At 38.5% G+C, this 17922-nt stretch overlaps 3 protein-coding genes and 1 long non-coding RNA gene across 9 annotated transcripts in view; 3 read left to right on the top strand and 1 right to left on the bottom strand.

The window, feature by feature from the left end:
* LOC122776427 overlaps window positions 1-2209 on the top strand; it is a 35593-nt gene extending 33384 nt beyond the window's left edge. For all 4 annotated transcript variants that reach the window (XM_044036964.1, XM_044036963.1, XM_044036962.1 and 1 more), the window contains one exon: window positions 92-2209. The gene's annotated coding sequence lies outside the window, so the exon portion shown is untranslated. The remainder of the gene's footprint in view (window positions 1-91) is intronic.
* A 63-nt stretch (window positions 2210-2272) lies between these two features.
* On the top strand, window positions 2273-4800 carry LOC122776433 (5-hydroxyisourate hydrolase-like). Of its 3 annotated transcripts, none has more exons than XM_044036972.1 (4): window positions 2273-2469; window positions 3090-3174; window positions 3999-4134; window positions 4304-4800. In XM_044036972.1, exons 1-4 carry the CDS (start codon window positions 2433-2435, stop codon window positions 4391-4393), a joined length of 348 nt encoding a protein of 115 aa, XP_043892907.1. In that variant the 5' UTR covers window positions 2273-2432; the 3' UTR covers window positions 4394-4800. The 3 variants fall into 3 exon arrangements, with proteins under 3 accessions (XP_043892907.1, XP_043892906.1, XP_043892905.1); XM_044036971.1 differs by having other exon boundaries at window positions 3029-3174; XM_044036970.1 differs by having other exon boundaries at window positions 3010-3174.
* Window positions 4801-5663: 863 nt separating this feature from the next.
* afg3l1 (AFG3-like AAA ATPase 1) lies at window positions 5664-15064 on the top strand. Its single transcript, XM_044036916.1, has 16 exons — window positions 5664-5935; window positions 7353-7437; window positions 8768-8844; window positions 8935-9084; window positions 9269-9340; window positions 9573-9697; window positions 9861-10131; window positions 10868-11005; window positions 11100-11253; window positions 11349-11456; window positions 11739-11864; window positions 12047-12157; window positions 12325-12440; window positions 12786-12986; window positions 13071-13265; window positions 13834-15064. The coding sequence occupies exons 1-16, from the start codon at window positions 5804-5806 to the stop codon at window positions 14059-14061; spliced, it is 2289 nt and encodes a 762-aa protein (XP_043892851.1). The 5' UTR covers window positions 5664-5803; the 3' UTR covers window positions 14062-15064.
* Window positions 15065-15772: 708 nt separating this feature from the next.
* Window positions 15773-17664, bottom strand: LOC122776436. The gene is made up of 2 exons (XR_006361211.1): window positions 16985-17664; window positions 15773-16337 (listed from the first exon to the last, which is right to left on the bottom strand). It is a non-coding gene; the product is annotated as an uncharacterized LOC122776436 (long non-coding RNA).
* Window positions 17665-17922: the final 258 nt, after the last annotated feature.

Raw genomic sequence — 17922 nt, 5'->3', positions numbered from 1 at the left:
CTGGTGAATTTTCATGTTTCTTTTATTTATATTTATTTATGGAGCTCTAGAGAAAAGCTGTAATCGACTCCTGTTCCTGTTTGCTTTGCAGACACAGAAGCTTGAACAGCTGGGATTGAAGATGCTTCAAGGAGATAGATTTTATTATTTGAATTCGACATCATCACTTTTTAATTGAGGTTTTTCAGTCCATAAAAAATGCACGGTGCATGGTGTGATGCTCCATCTGTAAACCACCATAACAACTACGTGGATGAATTACTCCCTTTCAGGCAGCTATTGATTTTAACTATATTATCATTGTACTCTGTATAAATTCAAGGGCAGAAACCTGAGACGTTCTTCAGCTACTTCAACAGATAATTAACTCTGCTAATTATTATATTTCGGTAGCATTGCCCATGGAAGACACAGATTCAGTATATTTCTGAACAATTGTCAACCTTGCAAGATTGGGGACTGTCATTGTACTGACACTACAGGAAACTGAGCAGCATTGCGGAGGTTTTTGCTCTCCCTAGAATTTGACATGTTCAGTGATAATCCAAAAGTAAACTGATGACTTGTGTTTTTGCAGAACTTTGAGTTGTCGCACAGTCTCTGAAATATGATACAGCAACCAAAGGATATCACCTATTCTATTATGTTCAGTACATAATACACTGTAAACCATATCACTGTACTATATTACAACTAAATAGAACTCATATTGACCCCGGGTATCACACTCTGACCATGTTATATTTGTTATCGTTCGCTTTCAATGACAATGTGTGAATAAACCAGTGTGGCAGCTCCTTATCACACACTTCATTTTCATCATTATATGTCACCAGTTAGGTATCAAGCTCAGTTTTACAACTCCTCGTCAAATTCACTCAGGACACCACTGACTCTGAAACTTTCATGAAATTATTATTAACCCCTCTGAAAAATAATGGCCATTAGTTTCTGCTTTAATCTACAGCTTTATCAATTAACTTTTGTCAGCCTGTCTCTTCTTTCAGTGTATTTCTATTAAGTCACCAATCTGCTTTACGACACAGTATTTTATATTTCATATTTAGTGTGAACACCATTGGCATCATTTTGTCACCATTATTATTATTTGTATTCTGGGTCATTGACTGATTTTGACGATGAATCACAGCCAGCAAGACACGACACATGAAAACTTTTCCTCCAGCATCTTTACCCACCTGGACAATACTGTGTACTGTAAATATGTTCAGAACTTATGTAAAGGAAAAAAAATGTAAAATATGTATGTGTACAGTAGTGGCTCTCTTTATACTAAAACACAATTTCCAAGGTTATAAAAAAAAAAGGATAATGATTTAATAAGTAATTGTGCAACTGAATCATTTTGGAAAAACATACACTGACACTTCATTTGGCTTCAGTGTAGCTTCTGCTGTTGATGCTTTTGTGTTTGTTCTCAGTGCTGAATGTATTGTATTTGAATGTGAGTGTAGTAAAAAATGTTTTTATAAGTAAGTGTGTTGCAGCTTTGCACTTATAATAATAACAATGGGTTGTATATGATTTAAATCAGGACTAGGAAGCATTCTCCTTTTACTTGTTCATGAGTAACAACAGTAGTTTTTCCTCTGATCTTAAGTGTGAGGTCTAAGGTCAAATGTCAGTTGGCCTTTTGGACAGTAAGGTTTATCTTATCTTATACTCACAACACTCTCTGTTCCAATCGCCTGGGGTTTCCCTCTGACTCTGTGTTTTTTCTTTTGGTTTATCTTTCTATCTCTCTCTCTGTGCATGAGTGCTTTACAACAGGAATGTTTAAATCAACTCTGATGTAAAAATTTGACTTAAACTCCATCACAACATCTAATTGTAGACTATTACTGTTTCCTGGTCATTTTTGCTAAAGCCTGTTATCGTCTGCCCTCCGTCCTCCCTGCCATGATTCCAGTCTTTATTCTAATCCTCAATAATCTGATGTGTAAATATATAAACTTTGAATAAACTCAAACCTTTAGTTGAAACACTTTCACATCCTGATGGCATCAATTAATAAAGGTGTCTGAGGAATAAGTAAAAACAAATACTTCTAGTGTTTGGGGGGCCAGAGCTTTGATTTGAGGGTTAGTTGCACTTTGTCAAAATGGAGTTTGCTATTATGCTGTTTTCCACACTTACCGAACCCTGGCTCTAATCAAGTATTTAGCAAATAAATGCTTTTGGTGCTTCAGCTCTTGGCCTCCGAGTTTTGTATTTGGAGTCACACAAATTAGTTTCAAATTTGTCAATAATCGGTAAGTTAATGGCATGCTTAACTGAAGTGAAACTGTCCTCTCAGCAGCCTGCTGTAGTCATTGATTAGACTCCAGACAACCTTTGAAACCAGCAGGGCAGGCTGTGGGCGTGTGTAGCTGATGATTACAAATGGCTGGTGGTGGAGTTTTTGGAAGTGAATGAATTGGCTGCAGCAGAACGGAGTATTTACACAGGGTAAGTCTTCTCTAACATCAGAATACATAGAATTCCGGAACTGGATTATGATTCACCAGTATTCGAGTGTTCTGAAGACCAACTGGGACCAACATTAAAGCCTCATCTCTGTCTCTCTTTTTCTTGTTATCATTCTCATTTTCTGCACTCCTGCATGTCGCCGTTATTATGACAGGGTGCTTTTCAAAGTTGGTCAGTCTGGTTGGTCACTCTTCATAAGCAGAACAACTGTGTTTTTTTTGTGTTTAGATTTATTTTTCTTTATTATAGAGAATGTCAGCTGACAAATAGATGGATGTCAGGAGATGTTTGAGTTTGGGGTGGGGGGTAGTGAGAGTAAAGTCCTGACCTGTTTGTTTAACTACGAAGCAAATAGCTTTAATCTGTTGGTCAACCATTGATTTTCTTGAAATTCTTTCATTGAGGAAGGATAATATACTGTATGTAATTTGTAAAGATCCTGTATAGTGTTGTATATATGTATTTTATGATATAAACTGAGCAAAGTTACTTATTTTTTTGTTGTTCCATGCTGTGAAGCCACTTGTGACTGTAACAGTGACAGATATCCATGGCTGCAGCAGTGTCCAGCCCTCTGACCACTCATGTGCTGAACACAGGAGATGGCATCCCAGCATCCAAGATGGCTGTCACTCTGCATCGACTCGACTCTGAACTGAAGATCTGGAACATGCTGGGAGTCGGGTAATGTTTGAACTTGTGGATATAAGACATCCCTGCACAGCTGAAACTGTAGTGAAAGAAACCGTTAAATGCTATACATTTGTTTTGTTTCCTTTGTTGTTTTAACACATAATTAAAGTTATAGTTCAGTTGTTTTGAAGTGTGTCAGTGCTGATGTGCACTGCCAGCAGGGACATCAGAAATACCGGCTTTTAGCTACTGAATAAAAGGCTACCACATTACCACATCTATGCCTGCTCAAGCTTATAAAATCTTTGCAGAATATATTTGCAACTTAATTTCACTATTTGACAGGCTGGAAACAGTTTGTAAATAGCTCAATCTCTCACACAAGTCCACAAGGAAAATCTTCATTTTTTTAAGCTCACAGGAACATCAGGGCTGCTGGACTTCTTCATCAGGGAGGTTTGTGCCTCTTAGGTAATTCTAAACAAAGGCTTTCAAACAAAACAACACACTCATTTATTGATGGAGGCAGCAGTGGATCAACAACTACTGTGTGCTGTAATGTAAAGAGATTTTCTCAATGGAATTCTGTGCAGGGAGTGAGGGGCAAAAAGTTTAGTTTTCATTTGGAAAAAGCAGTCTAACAGCAAGAAAGAATGGCTAATTTAGATATGGTAGACTTTAGCTAGCAGAGATTTTATTAAGTGAGCATTTTGTTAATTGGCTAAAATCAGTCCAGTACCTCATACAGTACAATCACACTTTAAAGAACAATAACCTTTCCTGCAATGCTCTTAGATTATCATTGGATATAGAAGACAATATGTCATGTGTGATGGGAATTTTGAAGGTGCATCTTTAACCATGATGATTTTTAGGACAACGAATGAAGATGGCCGCTGCTCAGGACTCATCAGCCAAGAAGCTTTCACCTCTGGCATGTACAAGCTGCGCTTTGAGACTGGTTCATACTGGGAGAGTCGCGGCCAGACCTCCTTCTTCCCCTATGTAGAGGTGAGGTTCGAGATATTTCTGACATTTACAGTATGTTATTAAATTGAATTGTGATTTATTGGCTTACATTTTAACTGCTGACTTGGCATATTTCCAATACAGGAACAAAGCTGTTATTCAGCATGCTGTTTTATCATCAGCACTTCTGTGTTTGTTTGTGTTTTTACAGGTTGTGTTCACCATCACAGACCCTGGGCAGAGATTCCACCTTCCTCTGCTTATGAGTCAGTTTTCCTACAGCACCTACAGAGGAAGCTGAGGGCTTCATGTCACCAATTTGTATTGAAAAGCTCATGTGTTTGACACTAATCGGGAATATATAGTCTCTATCACATCTGCTGCAGTCAGAAACAAAAGAAGACATTTACCATTTCAGTAAGAAACCTTGATGAGGTCTGGAATTACAAAAACTACAGCAACAAATTCAAAGCAAACCTATGGGATTGCAGAGAGAATTTCATGTTTTTCATATAGCAATAGTTTCAGTAGAAAAACAACTCAGATTTATTTATTTGTATTGCATCATCATGAGTATTAAAAGCATAGTAATACTAATAATACAGTACAAATTATTAGTTGATCGCATTGTTCTACCTCTACCCTTCTTTTGAGTTTTCATGACTTAATTTTTTTAAAGCAAAAATAAATACATTTTATTTCCAGCTATTTGACATTAATGATTTGCCACATTTCTTTGTCTTTAACACCTATTAAAACAAATGTGTTACATTGTATGGATGTTTTTACTGTTGCAGCAATTAGTTTGAAGATGTCACCTGAGGCTCTCTCATTTTCTCTGGTTGAAACAATAATTCGCTGATTAACCATCATTTAAAACCGCTTATTATAAGCAAGACTGGAATTTTAAATGCAATCAAGATAATATGATTTCAACCCTTTGTCTTTAATTTTTGTTTGGTATTTATCTTATTCTTAATTAAATAAATAAATTAGTTAGTTTGATGAAAGCACTTAACGATCAGCACAAAAGTACAAGGCTTGGAGCAACATCATACTTAACTGGGAACCGTTTTAATGGACGAACATTATGGTCAAGCACACTGTTCCGCAAACAAGCAAGGAGAATGGGGAGAGCACGACCTCTGTTGGCCAAAGATGGGTTGCGCACTCCAAACAGACGAGTACGGGTGGCTTTTAACAACTAGTTTAAAGATAATTATGTGTAATTATAACTTAAAAATGTAGGAGACATCATGGATTATAGTTGTGATAATGAGACGTAGTTTAAAAAATAAGAATGAAGTGAACAGAATCAGACTCTTTCTACGGAATCAAGTAGGAGTAACAGGCGTGACCGATTTCATCCCTGAATGTAATAGACTAATCATCAAACACAATTTGGTATCAAATAAGTGTTTTTTCCCTGAAAAAGTCATATACAATGATACATTCTCAGTTTGAGGAATATACTACATAACAAGTGATAACACAAACAAAACCGATTTATTTTCAAAATGATTTTGGGCAGGCGCTAGAGAGACCACCCCTCGGGCCTTTAGATCGTCGTCGTTGCATGATGACGTAAACTATCGACATTCACGCTGTTATTCAACTACTTTAGCTGCATGAAATCAGTGAACTTCACCAAAGACATTCAAATAAAAAGTTGTGTTTTTGAATACAATACTGGGCATACGACAGAGGGAGGATGTCTCAGTACCTGAGGCTCCTCTCGGCGGCGGCTCTGCCTCTGTGCAGGGCTGGAGGAACCCGGGCTTGGCTCTCTGCTCTGAGGGCAGGACGGCTCTTCACAGCCGGATACAAGAGCTCCTCCACCGCGGTAAGTTAACGTGTACGTTTTACTGAAGTTATATGAATTGTACTTGTCTCATCATCAACGTCGTGTCCTTTAAACGTTTCCTGACAGCTCATTTCCAGGTCAAATCGGATTATCTGAAGACATTTCAGCCAAAAAGTATAGCTCAGTGTTTGTTTGGTCAACTCAAGGCAATATAGCGTAGAAAATATTTTGACCTCATACTAATTCTATTTAATCTACTTTTCGATTCGACACTAGTCCGCGTAAATGAAACGTACCTTATACGACAATAATGTTATCTCTATGAAAACATAGCACGCATGTGGCTACCGTTATTGCTATGTCACGGTTTGGTGATGTAATCGTACATGTTTTGTAAGATGACCGGTTTAGTAATTATGTATTTGTGCTTTAGCTTATACTAGAAATGTGCTTAATTTATTATCAACGAAATCATTTTCTACTTCAGCATTAACAGAAATATGAGTGATTGGGTCATTACATATACTTGTTTGTTTTTTATGTATTATACCGCGACCCTCTGGTGAAGGATACAGCGGTAGATGATGATGACTGACTGACTGACTGACTCCTTAAATCTTAAAAAACACGTTTTATTTATTTACTCATTTTATTATTGTACTCTTATATATAAATAAATTACAATTCAGGCCCTAGCAGTAATATTAATTTTATTTTAGTTTACATTTAAACTGTTATAGCTGGATTTGTTCATGTTCAAAATGTCACCAACAGTGACCACAGTGCAAGTAATTTTTAGTCTAAAGACTGAAGATGAATGTAGTTGTAGGGTTCACAGTTCAGGAGTTAATGAAAGGATAAGTAGGGGCAAAGACAGTCGTACAACATTATGGATGCCAACTGCCACAAAACACTATCAACAAAGAATCTTGACTATACAAGATTTCTTCGTTCCAGTGCTACTCAAAGCTCAAAGAATAGGTTTCACACTGATCATTTTGGATAGTACACACAAGCCACTGCCTTATTTGTTCCTCTAGCTGAAATTTCAGAAAAAGTAATTTCACAGAACTAGACTGTTTTGACCTAAAATAGTCTAGTATTGGGCTGCTACAACAGTTTGGATGGAACAGAAATGAGGTACAGAAACTGTTAACTTCTCTGTAGTGTTTACCATGTTGACTTGGTAGTTCATAAAAAACCCGCGTAGCTCAAACCAGTTTTAGACTAAAAGTAAACAAAATAATGTTAACAAGGTTGACTGCTTATCTTTGGCTGTTATTCAGAAATACTCTAACAGCATTATTTCACTGCTTACTGAGATGACCGCAGTTTACAAGGTCGGGTATTATTAGAAAAATGTGACCTAGAGTGTGTTTGTTTACCAGCCAAATGTTGTGGTAGTAAAGTCAACTTGGCTGGCAGCACTTACAGTGACTCTGTGGGTGTTTTGCAGAATATCTGTCGGACTCCAGCTAACTTCCTGTTGAGAAGCAGATTCCAGTCAGCTCAATGGCGACTGTACTCTACTGAACCCAAAGGTGAGAAGTGGAATGTGTGCACACCAACCCACAACATGAAATTTATTATTTTTAATTCATGTACTGTCTTGAAAACACATTGACCTGCAGGAATTTCTGTTATATATTTGAATGTAATGTCTTTTTTTTTTTTTAATCAAAGACCCTCCTGGGGCTTTATGTTAGAATATTCCTGTTATTATATTTGTTTGGTATTTATACATTTCTGTTGTGCAAGTAAAGTGAAATTATTTATTAGGGATGAGCCAATACAATACTGAGTATTGGTAGTGGTCCAATACTGGTCAATATCTCTGGATCTCGGGCTGCAACTAACGATTATTTTCATAATCGATTAATCGAGTCATCGTTTAGTCCATAAAATGTCAGAAAATATTAAAACATGTTGATCAGTATTTGTTAAACCTGGACATGATGATGTTCTTGAATGTCTTGTTTTGTCCACATTCACATTTAATAATTTCTTTGTTATATTGTGCAAAGAAATGACAAAAATATTCAAATTTAAGAAGCTGAAAACAATCAGAAATCTTGTTTTTAATCATGAAAAAAGCTTCTAAATTATTAATTACCGAGTAATTGTTTCAGCTCTAACTGGATCAAATATCGGACAGATAAAAATGGAAAATCTGATACAATCCAAAAATCCTTGCTACACTAAGCACAGACTGTAAATAAGGAAATACAAATCGAAGCATTTTAGCTGAATCATGTAGGCTGTTTATTTCTCTTTTATGAGAGAAGAATATTTGTTACACTGTTGGAGAATTGTCTTTCAAATAGCTAGCACAAATGTGTTAACAGCTTCATAGTTTAAAAGATGTAAAATGACTGTATTCAGACTGCACTTCAAACAATGTGATAAATGTGAGAATCAGAAGATATTGAATTGAATTGAATGACTTTATTCCTCCCCCAGGGGGGAAACACACATTCACAACAGCTCAGTTAAGGTGAGAATCGAATAAAAGAAAAAAAATAAGAATAAAAATAAAAATAAGATAAAATAAAAATACAATACAATACAATAGTAGGACAAAATTACCAAAAGATAAAAAGTAAAAAGATAAAATTGAAATTACACTCTAATATAGAGTATTATCAGGGAAAGTGAGTGGACATTTAAGAGGAGTTAAATATCCGAACAGCAGTGGGGATGAAGGACTTTCGGTAGCGATATTGGCAAAGATATGAAATGTTTACATTTTTTGATGCCCAGGTTTCAGTCCACATGCATTTTGAAATATGGAAAATGTAACTGTAAACCACAAAGGTGGTTGGTTTTATTAAATTGACAGATATGTTATGAAACCAATAATCTGCATTTCAGATGGAGGAGGAGGAAGATCAAGTGGAGGGAAGAAAGGAGGTGGTGCAGGAAAAGACTGGTGGAGCCGAATGCAGAAGGTTTGTGATGCTCCATGTGTCATTTGGTCTTCAGGGTCTCAAACCTGTTCCTGTGTTAACATCTACACCTGCTTTTCTTCTACCCTTCAGGGCGACTTCCCCTGGGATGAGAAGGATTTCCGTTACATGGCGATCACCGTGGCTGGAGTTAGTTCAGCTCTGCTCTACTTCTACTTCAGAGACAATGGCAGAGAGATCAGTTGGAAGGACTTTGTTCACAAATACCTGGGCAGAGGCCTGGTGAGACACACTCTGAGATCTTTATTTTGGGATATGTTGAATTATTCTTCTTAGGCCAGGCTTGATTCCAGGTCACCTCCTAAGATTAATGGGAAAGACAATCCTGAATTTTCTAACAATCTTTAGCAAAAAAGAAAATGTATAAATAAATAAGTTCAAATTGAATCTTACATTTTCTGTGCAGGTGGACCGGTTGGAAGTCATCAACAAACAGTACGTCAGAGTCATCCTAGTACCAGGAGGGGACGCTAATACGGTGAGCAGAAACAAACCAAAAGCTGACAATTTTAATGATTTATGAAAAACAAGTGATTTAAAGCATCAAAATGTGAGGGGCTCGTGTAACTGCAGAATTTTAAAACCACACGGCCAACGCATGTTAATTGTGTCACCCGATGTGTTTTTGTTTAGTCTTCATCTATTTAAATCTGTTGTTTCAATTATAATTATTGTTGACATAAAATAGTAACATGAAAATACATGTGCAGAGCTACGTTTGGTTCAACATTGGCAGCGTGGACACGTTTGAGAGAAACCTGGAGATGGCACACATGGAGCTCGGCTTGGAACCATCACACCGAGCCACTGTAGTGTACAGCACGGAGAGTGATGGGTGAGCTTTTGAGGATAGAGAACACAACAAAAAAAATGCATTACATTCAAGACAATTAGTTGGCCAAGTTTAGCTGAAAATGTGATTTATTTATTTTTTATTATCAGGAATCCACCTCCATTGTGAAAATAATGAACATATTATTTCCCCTCTGTGGCCACAGCTCTTTTCTCATGAGCTTGCTCCCCACCCTGCTGCTGATTGGTTTCCTCCTGTTCACCGTGAGGCGAGGGACAATGGGTGGAGGCGCAGGAGGCGGGAGGGGTGGGCCCTTCAGCATGAGCGAGTCAACAGCAAAAATGATGAAGGACAGCATTGATGTGAAGTTTAAGGACGTGGCTGGCTGTGAAGAGGCCAAACTGGAGATCCTCGAGTTTGTCAACTTCCTGAAGAACCCACAGCAGTACCAGGACCTTGGAGCCAAGATACCCAAGGTGTGCTCCCCACTTTAATATTTAGTTTGTAGTGCTGTTAGTAGTATGTTTCTGTATAATTTGTGTTTGTTGACAGAAAGAAATGTTAGTTGTGTCTCAATTCAGGGGCCATTTCCTTTTAAAGCTAGTTGCTTCACAGTGCTGGAACTTCATTTTCCCATATCTAAGACACCATTTAATGCAGCAGACACATGTCTTTCCATCCCTGAGCAACAAATGATCTAATGAGTGGATCCTTCTTGGCCTAACCTATCCCAAAATTCATGCACGATGGATGTTTTAAAAGGAAATAATGGCGGCCAACAATAACCTTTACAAGAGTAAACACACTTGAATACGAGCACCAAGCTTCAACTCAATGGAATAGCTAATGGCACACATAAAAGGAAACCTAAAATTTGAAAGTCTGAGCAGACATCAGGTACTGAGGAGCAGAATAACTGAATGCAGCTTCACTTTGTTTGGTTCTGTTTCTGGGAAACACACAGTAAACCTGTCCCTCGTGATCTTCGGGCTCTGGATGCTTGACGGAACTAATAAGTCTAGGATGTGTTTTGGTCCAAGACCATTCAGTTCTTTGAGACCAAGAGTAACATTTTGAAATCTAACCTTTTGACTCATGGGAAGCCAGTGAAGTTAAGGTTAACTGAGTAAACAGTACAGTAGTATTCATTTTTGTAAGTTGTACAGTTCACTGACATTAAATTCATTTCATCTTTTGTGTGTGGTATCCCAGGGTGCCGTGTTGTCTGGTCCTCCTGGAACAGGAAAGACACTGCTGGCCAAAGCCACAGCTGGAGAAGCCAATGTCCCGTTTATCACTGTCAATGGCTCCGAGTTCCTGGAGATGTTTGTGGGCGTCGGTCCAGCCAGGGTGAGTGAGGGATGAGATACGAGCTGACCCAGAAGACTGTGGGTCTCGTGTAGTTCTGGTTGTTGATTTAGACTGAGTTTCCTCTCCCTTAAAGGTGAGGGACATGTTTGCCATGGCGAGGAAGAACGCCCCCTGCATCCTCTTCATCGATGAGATCGATGCTGTAGGGAGGAAGAGAGGAGGAGGTAACTTTGGTGGTCAGAGTGAACAGGAGAACACCCTGAACCAGCTGCTGGTGGAGATGGACGGTAGGGTGATAAACAACACTAGAAACGGATTGCTCTACTTTCAAACTTGAAGGTTTTTGTTGGTTAAATTTGTACATCTTGTGCGTTTTGTGCAGGTTTTAACACCGCGACTAATGTGGTGGTTCTGGCTGGAACGAACAGACCTGACGTTCTGGACCCTGCTCTGATGAGACCAGGCCGCTTCGACAGACAGATCTACATAGGTAGAGTTCAACCTAGAGCTGACTGGTGAAAGTAAAACCTGAACACAACGACGGTAGCTCTGCGAGTCGTCTTTCAACTTGAAGGTTGTGGGTTCGATTCCTGGCTCCGCTTGTGCCGATGTGTGAAAAAATTCAGAAAAAGACTGTGAGCAAGAAAAATTCAAATATTTGCATGCATTAGTGCTGCAAACACTTGCAGATGCTGTTGATCCTTGAACACTTGATGTTTCAATTTAAGAACACAAGTTGACTGAAGCTGGTTCTTCTCCTCTCTGGTCTCAGGTCCCCCGGACATCAAGGGAAGGGCGTCCATTTTTAAAGTTCACCTTCGACCAATCAAACTGGACCCAAACATGGACAAAGACACCCTCGCCAGGAAGATGGCCGCTGCTACACCAGGATTCACTGGTCTATAACGGCTGCATTATTGACTGTTAACAATAATTTACAGTGTAGTCACGCAGTTTTTTGTTTGATTAATGAACTCCCAGTATGTTTAAGTGTTTTTTTATGTTGTAAAAATATGAATTGCACTTCCTTCTTGTGTTAAAATGTGTCTTGGACTTATTTTGTCCATGTCTCTGAATCAGGAGCTGACATCGCCAATGTCTGCAACGAGGCTGCTCTGATCGCTGCCAGATACCTGGGCCCGTCTGTCAATGCCAAGCACTTTGAACAGGCCATCGACAGAGTCATTGGAGGTCAGTGTCAGAGTGGTTTTCATCTCTTTGCACATATGCGTTTCCTAACTCTCATGTCGCACAGTGTTGACCAGCAGGTTCAATCGCATTACAGTACTAACACCACTAGATGTTTGTTTTCAATCCTTTATCTGAGTCACACTCCTGTGTTCTGTGTACGTCTTCAGGTCTGGAGAAGAAGACTCAAGTCCTACAGCCCACAGAGAAAAAGACTGTGGCGTATCATGAGGCCGGTCACGCCATCGTAGGCTGGTTCCTGCAGCACGCTGACCCACTGCTGAAGGTAGAACTTACAGCGACTAACACTCATGTCTACAATACTACGGTTTTATTTTTTGACTAGATATTTCTCACTCTGTTTGAAAAATTTAAATGCAGAAAAAAAGCCTCTGGCGCCCTCTGTTGGTCATGTTGACAGACACAGAGCCACCAAAAACAATAGTTCACTTCCACTTCGTGGTGTGAGGTAAATCAGGACTAAGAGAAAATAACCAGATCACTCGGCATTAATCCCATTAAAGTCTGTCAGGACTGGAGAACTATAAATACTTCTGCTGCTGTGATGTTGTTAGCTATCGCTGTGAAGAAAAAAAGAGCTTAAAACATTTATGTTTTACTTTTGTTTAAGGTGTCGATCATCCCACGTGGGAAGGGTCTGGGTTATGCTCAGTACCTGCCCAGAGAGCAGTACCTGTACAGCAGAGAGCAACTGTTTGACAGGATGTGCATGATGCTGGGAGGCCGCGTGGCTGAGCAGGTCTTCTTTGACCGCATCACGACTGGAGCTCAGGACGATTTGAAGAAGGTCACACAGTCTGCCTATGCTCAGGTAAACAACTACAGTGTTCTCTGCATCCGTTCAACTCTTAACTCGGTAGAACACTGACCGCTTGTTCTCCTCACGGCTCCTCAGGTGGTGCAGTTTGGTATGAGCGAGAAGGTGGGGCAGGTGTCGTTTGATCTGCCCCGGCAGGGCGAGATGGTCATGGAGAAGCCGTACAGCGAGGCCACGGCTGAGCTGATTGACGCTGAGGTCAGAGAGCTGGTGGACCGAGCGTACGAACACACTCTGCAGCTCATCCGGGACAAGAAGGACCTGGTGGAGATGGTGAGACTCTCTATTACACCTGCTGTTTGGAATTTGAATGAATTAGGGATGGGACGATACCAGTTGTTTGTGTCTGATACTGATATCACAAACTCTACTGTCTAATGATACAGATATTAGTCCAATACAGTCTGTGTATTCTCCAACTGTGGGACAAGTATTGTTCATCAGCCTGAACATTTTAATATGCCACTAATCCACATAGTTTGAATGTCACTTCCTGTAGCTTGTACTAGGCCTGAACAATTAATCGGATTCAACTCGAAATCACAATGTGAAATGATCAAATCGCCCTAATGCTAATGCCCCATTTTTGTTTTTAAATCGCAAACACAATATGTCAGAAAACGCACAATTGTTTTACCCAAATCGTCCAGCTCTAGTCTTTAATATAAATGATGAAGAGCTTCATAAACGCATAGGAATTTATCTTTTTTGGATGCTTGGAACATAAAAAAATTATTCTGAATGTTGTAAATGTATGTGAAGAACAAACCCTTGTATTCCAGAGGAATGGTAGAAATGTAGGCTTTAAATTGACGGTATTCAATCCTGATTTCATCCTCAGGTAGGAAAGCGTCTCCTGGAGAGGGAGGTCCTGGACAAGGCCGACATGTTAGAGCTCTTAGGTCCACGGCCCTTTGAAGAGAAGTCGACGTACGAGGAGTTTGTGGAAGGGACAGGGAGCTTTGAGGAGGACACGAGTCTGCCGGAGGGCCTCAGGCACTGGAACCAGGAGAAAGGAGTGGAGGCTGAGGAGAGCAGCCCAGCTCAGGACAAACAGCAGGCTGTGTAGAACCGGAAGACGACTGTCCACTAAGACACACAAACGTTTTCACGTCCCAGGTGCAAAAACTGACCTATGTTTGTATTCACATTTACAGTCTCTGGGATATGACAATTTTAAAAAAATTAAATAATTCAGACCCTCCAATTATTCCCAGAATTACGAGCAGTGAGTTCACCGCACCATCACAGTTGTCTCCTCAGCACTCCTTTAGTGTTTAGATTGATGTTACATTATGGGCTAAAATAGAAAGAAGGGGGCAAATAAGTTCAAAACAACGAGCATATTTCACTATTCATGAAATGAATGTAAATGGTGTGTATTTATACTGCGTGTACAGACTGATAATTCCTTTTATTTATTTCATGAAGTCTACTCTCACCCTCTGGACTGACGCCCACCTTCTTTGTAATAAGAAGGAAGGTCAAGCTGAACAAATTGATATTTTGATTTTTACCATTATAAATATTTTTTTTGTGGGTATTAAGTTTTATTTTGTTTTTTCCTGTAGTTTTTGACAACATTTCAGAGCACATACAGTTTCAGCTGGTCCAGTGTCGCAGTCAGTTTTGATTTGTTTTATGCACAAATCTTACCCTGATGCTGCGTCAGTGGTATGTAACATTCACACCTCTGAGGAGGCAGTGTTGTTTGTGCAGTTGCAGGAATATGTATACAAAACAAAAACAAGCAAAGTACTGAATGTTTTTTTTTTTAAACTTTGGTGAAGTTTTAACCAAAGAAGAATCGAATTTCTGCTAAATAGAATACAATTTCTTTGTTGCAGAAAATGTTGGTGTGCATTTCTTTACTTTGCAACAGTTTTAGAGATGGCATTGAAGTTTAAGAACTCAATATACGAGTTAAACTTTAACAGGTCAATGGAAGGAAACTTGTGCTGGTAGGTCTAGCTCATCTCAGAATCTGATCTGCTGGTGGAAATGAACAATTAATTGCTTGATATGACAAAAAAAAGGAATAAAATAATGTACCAATATGTAGAAGCAAAAAATGTATTGATATTTCTTTGTGGCATCCAGGTCAATTTTCTCTTCTTTAAATGTGTATATGATGACCTTTAGCGGCTGGAGTTGGACTGACACATCTTAATCCAGTGGTCAAAAATATCTTGTATTTTAAAATGATGATTGGAATTTAGTTTTATTTCTCACACTATTGAGGCCAATTAATAAAACACTCACGGTCATTTAAATTTACAGACATAATTTCTGCAGATTTTACCTATAAAATAATTGTAACATTTTCAAAATCTGGATATTGCCATCAGGTTAAGTATTTTCACATAACATAATTTATTATCTGTAACAGCTAACACTTTGTACTTGTTATTTTTAATTGGCACCAAACGTGCATTTGCATTATCCTACTAGTTTTAATATCTGCTAATCTTTTAGGAAATGATGACACTCAAAGAAAGGGTCAACTGAAACCATGTCATACAAAAACTGATTTGTATTTAATGTCTTCCATTCTTCCGTTATTTTAAAGAAACAATTATTGCTAGCAACTCTGTTAATCTGATTGTTAATGAGATTATTTTTATTTCTAAACAATCTGTTGATTTAAACCTTCAAAGCACCCCTGACTTGATCAGCAAAAGGTTTTCGGTTTCAGACATTTTCAGCCTGAGTTAATTGAATAGTTCTGTCTTTATACTGACCTTTCTTGTCTCAACACGCAAAGAAAGTTGGCAAGTAAATGCTTTTCCCACATTTTATCTGTTTATTGATAAATAATTTAAATGTAAAACTCTATATTTGTACAACACACCTGTATCAAAAAAGCTACAAATTGGCTACATTCGTGTAAATAATGGCAACGGTTCTCCACACACAAGCTGCACTGTTGATACCTGTCCACCAGGAGGTGCTCCATGTTCTCCGCAAAAGTCTGTTTCATCTCCTCCATCAGAGTGAGGACTCCTGTTTCCCCATCTGCAAACTGAAGAATTAAGTCTAAATCAGTTCTTTATCAAAATCAAATAGCCCTTTATCTCCACCACAGAGTGAAGCTTCTCTAAACAGCGGAAAAATAACATGTGACATGTCCCACTGTCCCATGTGTCAAGTTCATGTCAACAAAATCGTTTTGGGAAAAAAAATGTGACATCCTTCATCTTTTTGCTCTCCTTTGAGCATCCTGATTGGTGCGTTGTTCCTTGTTTATGTCTAGTGGTGGACGAGCAGTGAGACGAGCAGAGAGCTGAAGAAGAGGGAGACAGTCAGGGAAACAGCCGTCGCTCCACCACATTCCTTAGCGTTCTCCTGTTGATGGTTAGCAAATTATAGCTGTTCAGTTTCGTTATTTGTACGCAGTCATAACTTCTCATAGTAAATATGATTATTATGTGCCAGTTTTGCAACATAGTCTCTCATTAGCTGTGTTTACGGCATCAAAAGGTCGTTGTTAAAGTGGAACCAAAACTCCCTCTTTCTGCAGCTAATTCTGCTTAAGCCTGGCCAACATTAGATAATTGGCAAGATTTCAGTCATGTTCAGCTTCTGATTTTAGGCTAATTTGAACAGATTATCTGGCCAAATAATCCTACAGTGTGAGGGGTTAACAGACGCAGATTTCTAATCCTAAATAATAAACATCTTTGATAACCAATGAAAGCGAGTTGAGCGGGAAACGGACGTTACATGCTTTTGTTAGAACTGTAACTTGTACCAGACAATTTGATTTTGTATTATAAGATTTCAAATTGTGAAAGATTCAGTTACATTCTTTATTAATGAAATTTAGTTTTAAATTAATTGATCTAAAGAAGTAAAGTAAGCAAAGTAGCCAGTTATCAGTTTCTCTCAGCACATCAAGTGTCTTAATTTGTGTGTGAATGTGTGTCCACTGCTTCGGAGTGTCGGTTTTAAATCTGTGTTCAGTGTGTTCACAGTGATCCCACAGCACTGACCTTTGGGTGGTAGGCGTGACAGGATTCTGGACGCCGTCGCACCTTCTGGGATTTCATCCTGTTGCACTTGACTGTGGCGTTATGTTCACTGATGTTAAGGAAAACAGAGAACCCGCAGCTCAACACCAGCACTGGGTTTTGTTTTAACATCTTGATACTTCAATTAATGTTAGCCTTAATTTGGGAAATGCGGTATAAACCAGTGGTGGCACATTTATGATTTTCTTTTCGAGAATAAGTCAACAAGATGTAGTCTATTGATACTGATTCAGATTTTACTCTTGATTTTAGAAGAAACATACAAGAAACAACATGGCATACAACCAGAATTAAAACACTTCCCACAGGTTGGGAAGTGTTTTAATTCTGGTTGTGGGAGGGGGATATTTGAATGTCCCACTCACAACAAAAACCGAAAAAAATTATAGAGAAAAAAAGAAAGAAAATCTCCATGAGCTGTGCATTTTGCATGTTTGAAAAGGAGTAGGGTTGAAGTAAACACTTATTTTGTCCAACCTTATGAATTAGTGCCTGCTGCTGTGTGACGCTAACACAAAAACAAACACGTTTTAATCCTTCAGACAAAAAGATATATTTCCATATATAGAACTAGAACTGTAGATCTATGACAGATACTGTATGTCATGGATTAGTATGTCGTCCAAAAAGTCACCAAAATTGTCATAGTCATAGTACAGTAAAATAATTCAGTTTGTCGTCAAAATTTTGACAAAGAAGTCATGCTTTAGTAGGTCTCCCAAATTTTTACAAAAAAGTCATACTTTAGTATGTCTTCCAAAAATTGATGAAAAAGTCATAGGTTAGTATGACTTCAAAAAGTTTGGTAAAAAAGTCATACTTTAGTATGTCTTCCAAATTTTGAAAAAAAAGTCATGCTTTAGTAGGTCTCCCAAATTTTTACAAAAAAGTCTTACTTT

This window comes from Solea senegalensis, linkage group LG10, assembly GCF_019176455.1.
Source record: "Solea senegalensis isolate Sse05_10M linkage group LG10, IFAPA_SoseM_1, whole genome shotgun sequence".
In the NCBI taxonomy this organism is placed as follows: Eukaryota; Metazoa; Chordata; class Actinopteri; order Pleuronectiformes; family Soleidae; genus Solea; species Solea senegalensis.
Note: the sequence above shows the minus strand (reverse complement) of the source record. Positions and strands in the feature narration are given on the sequence as shown.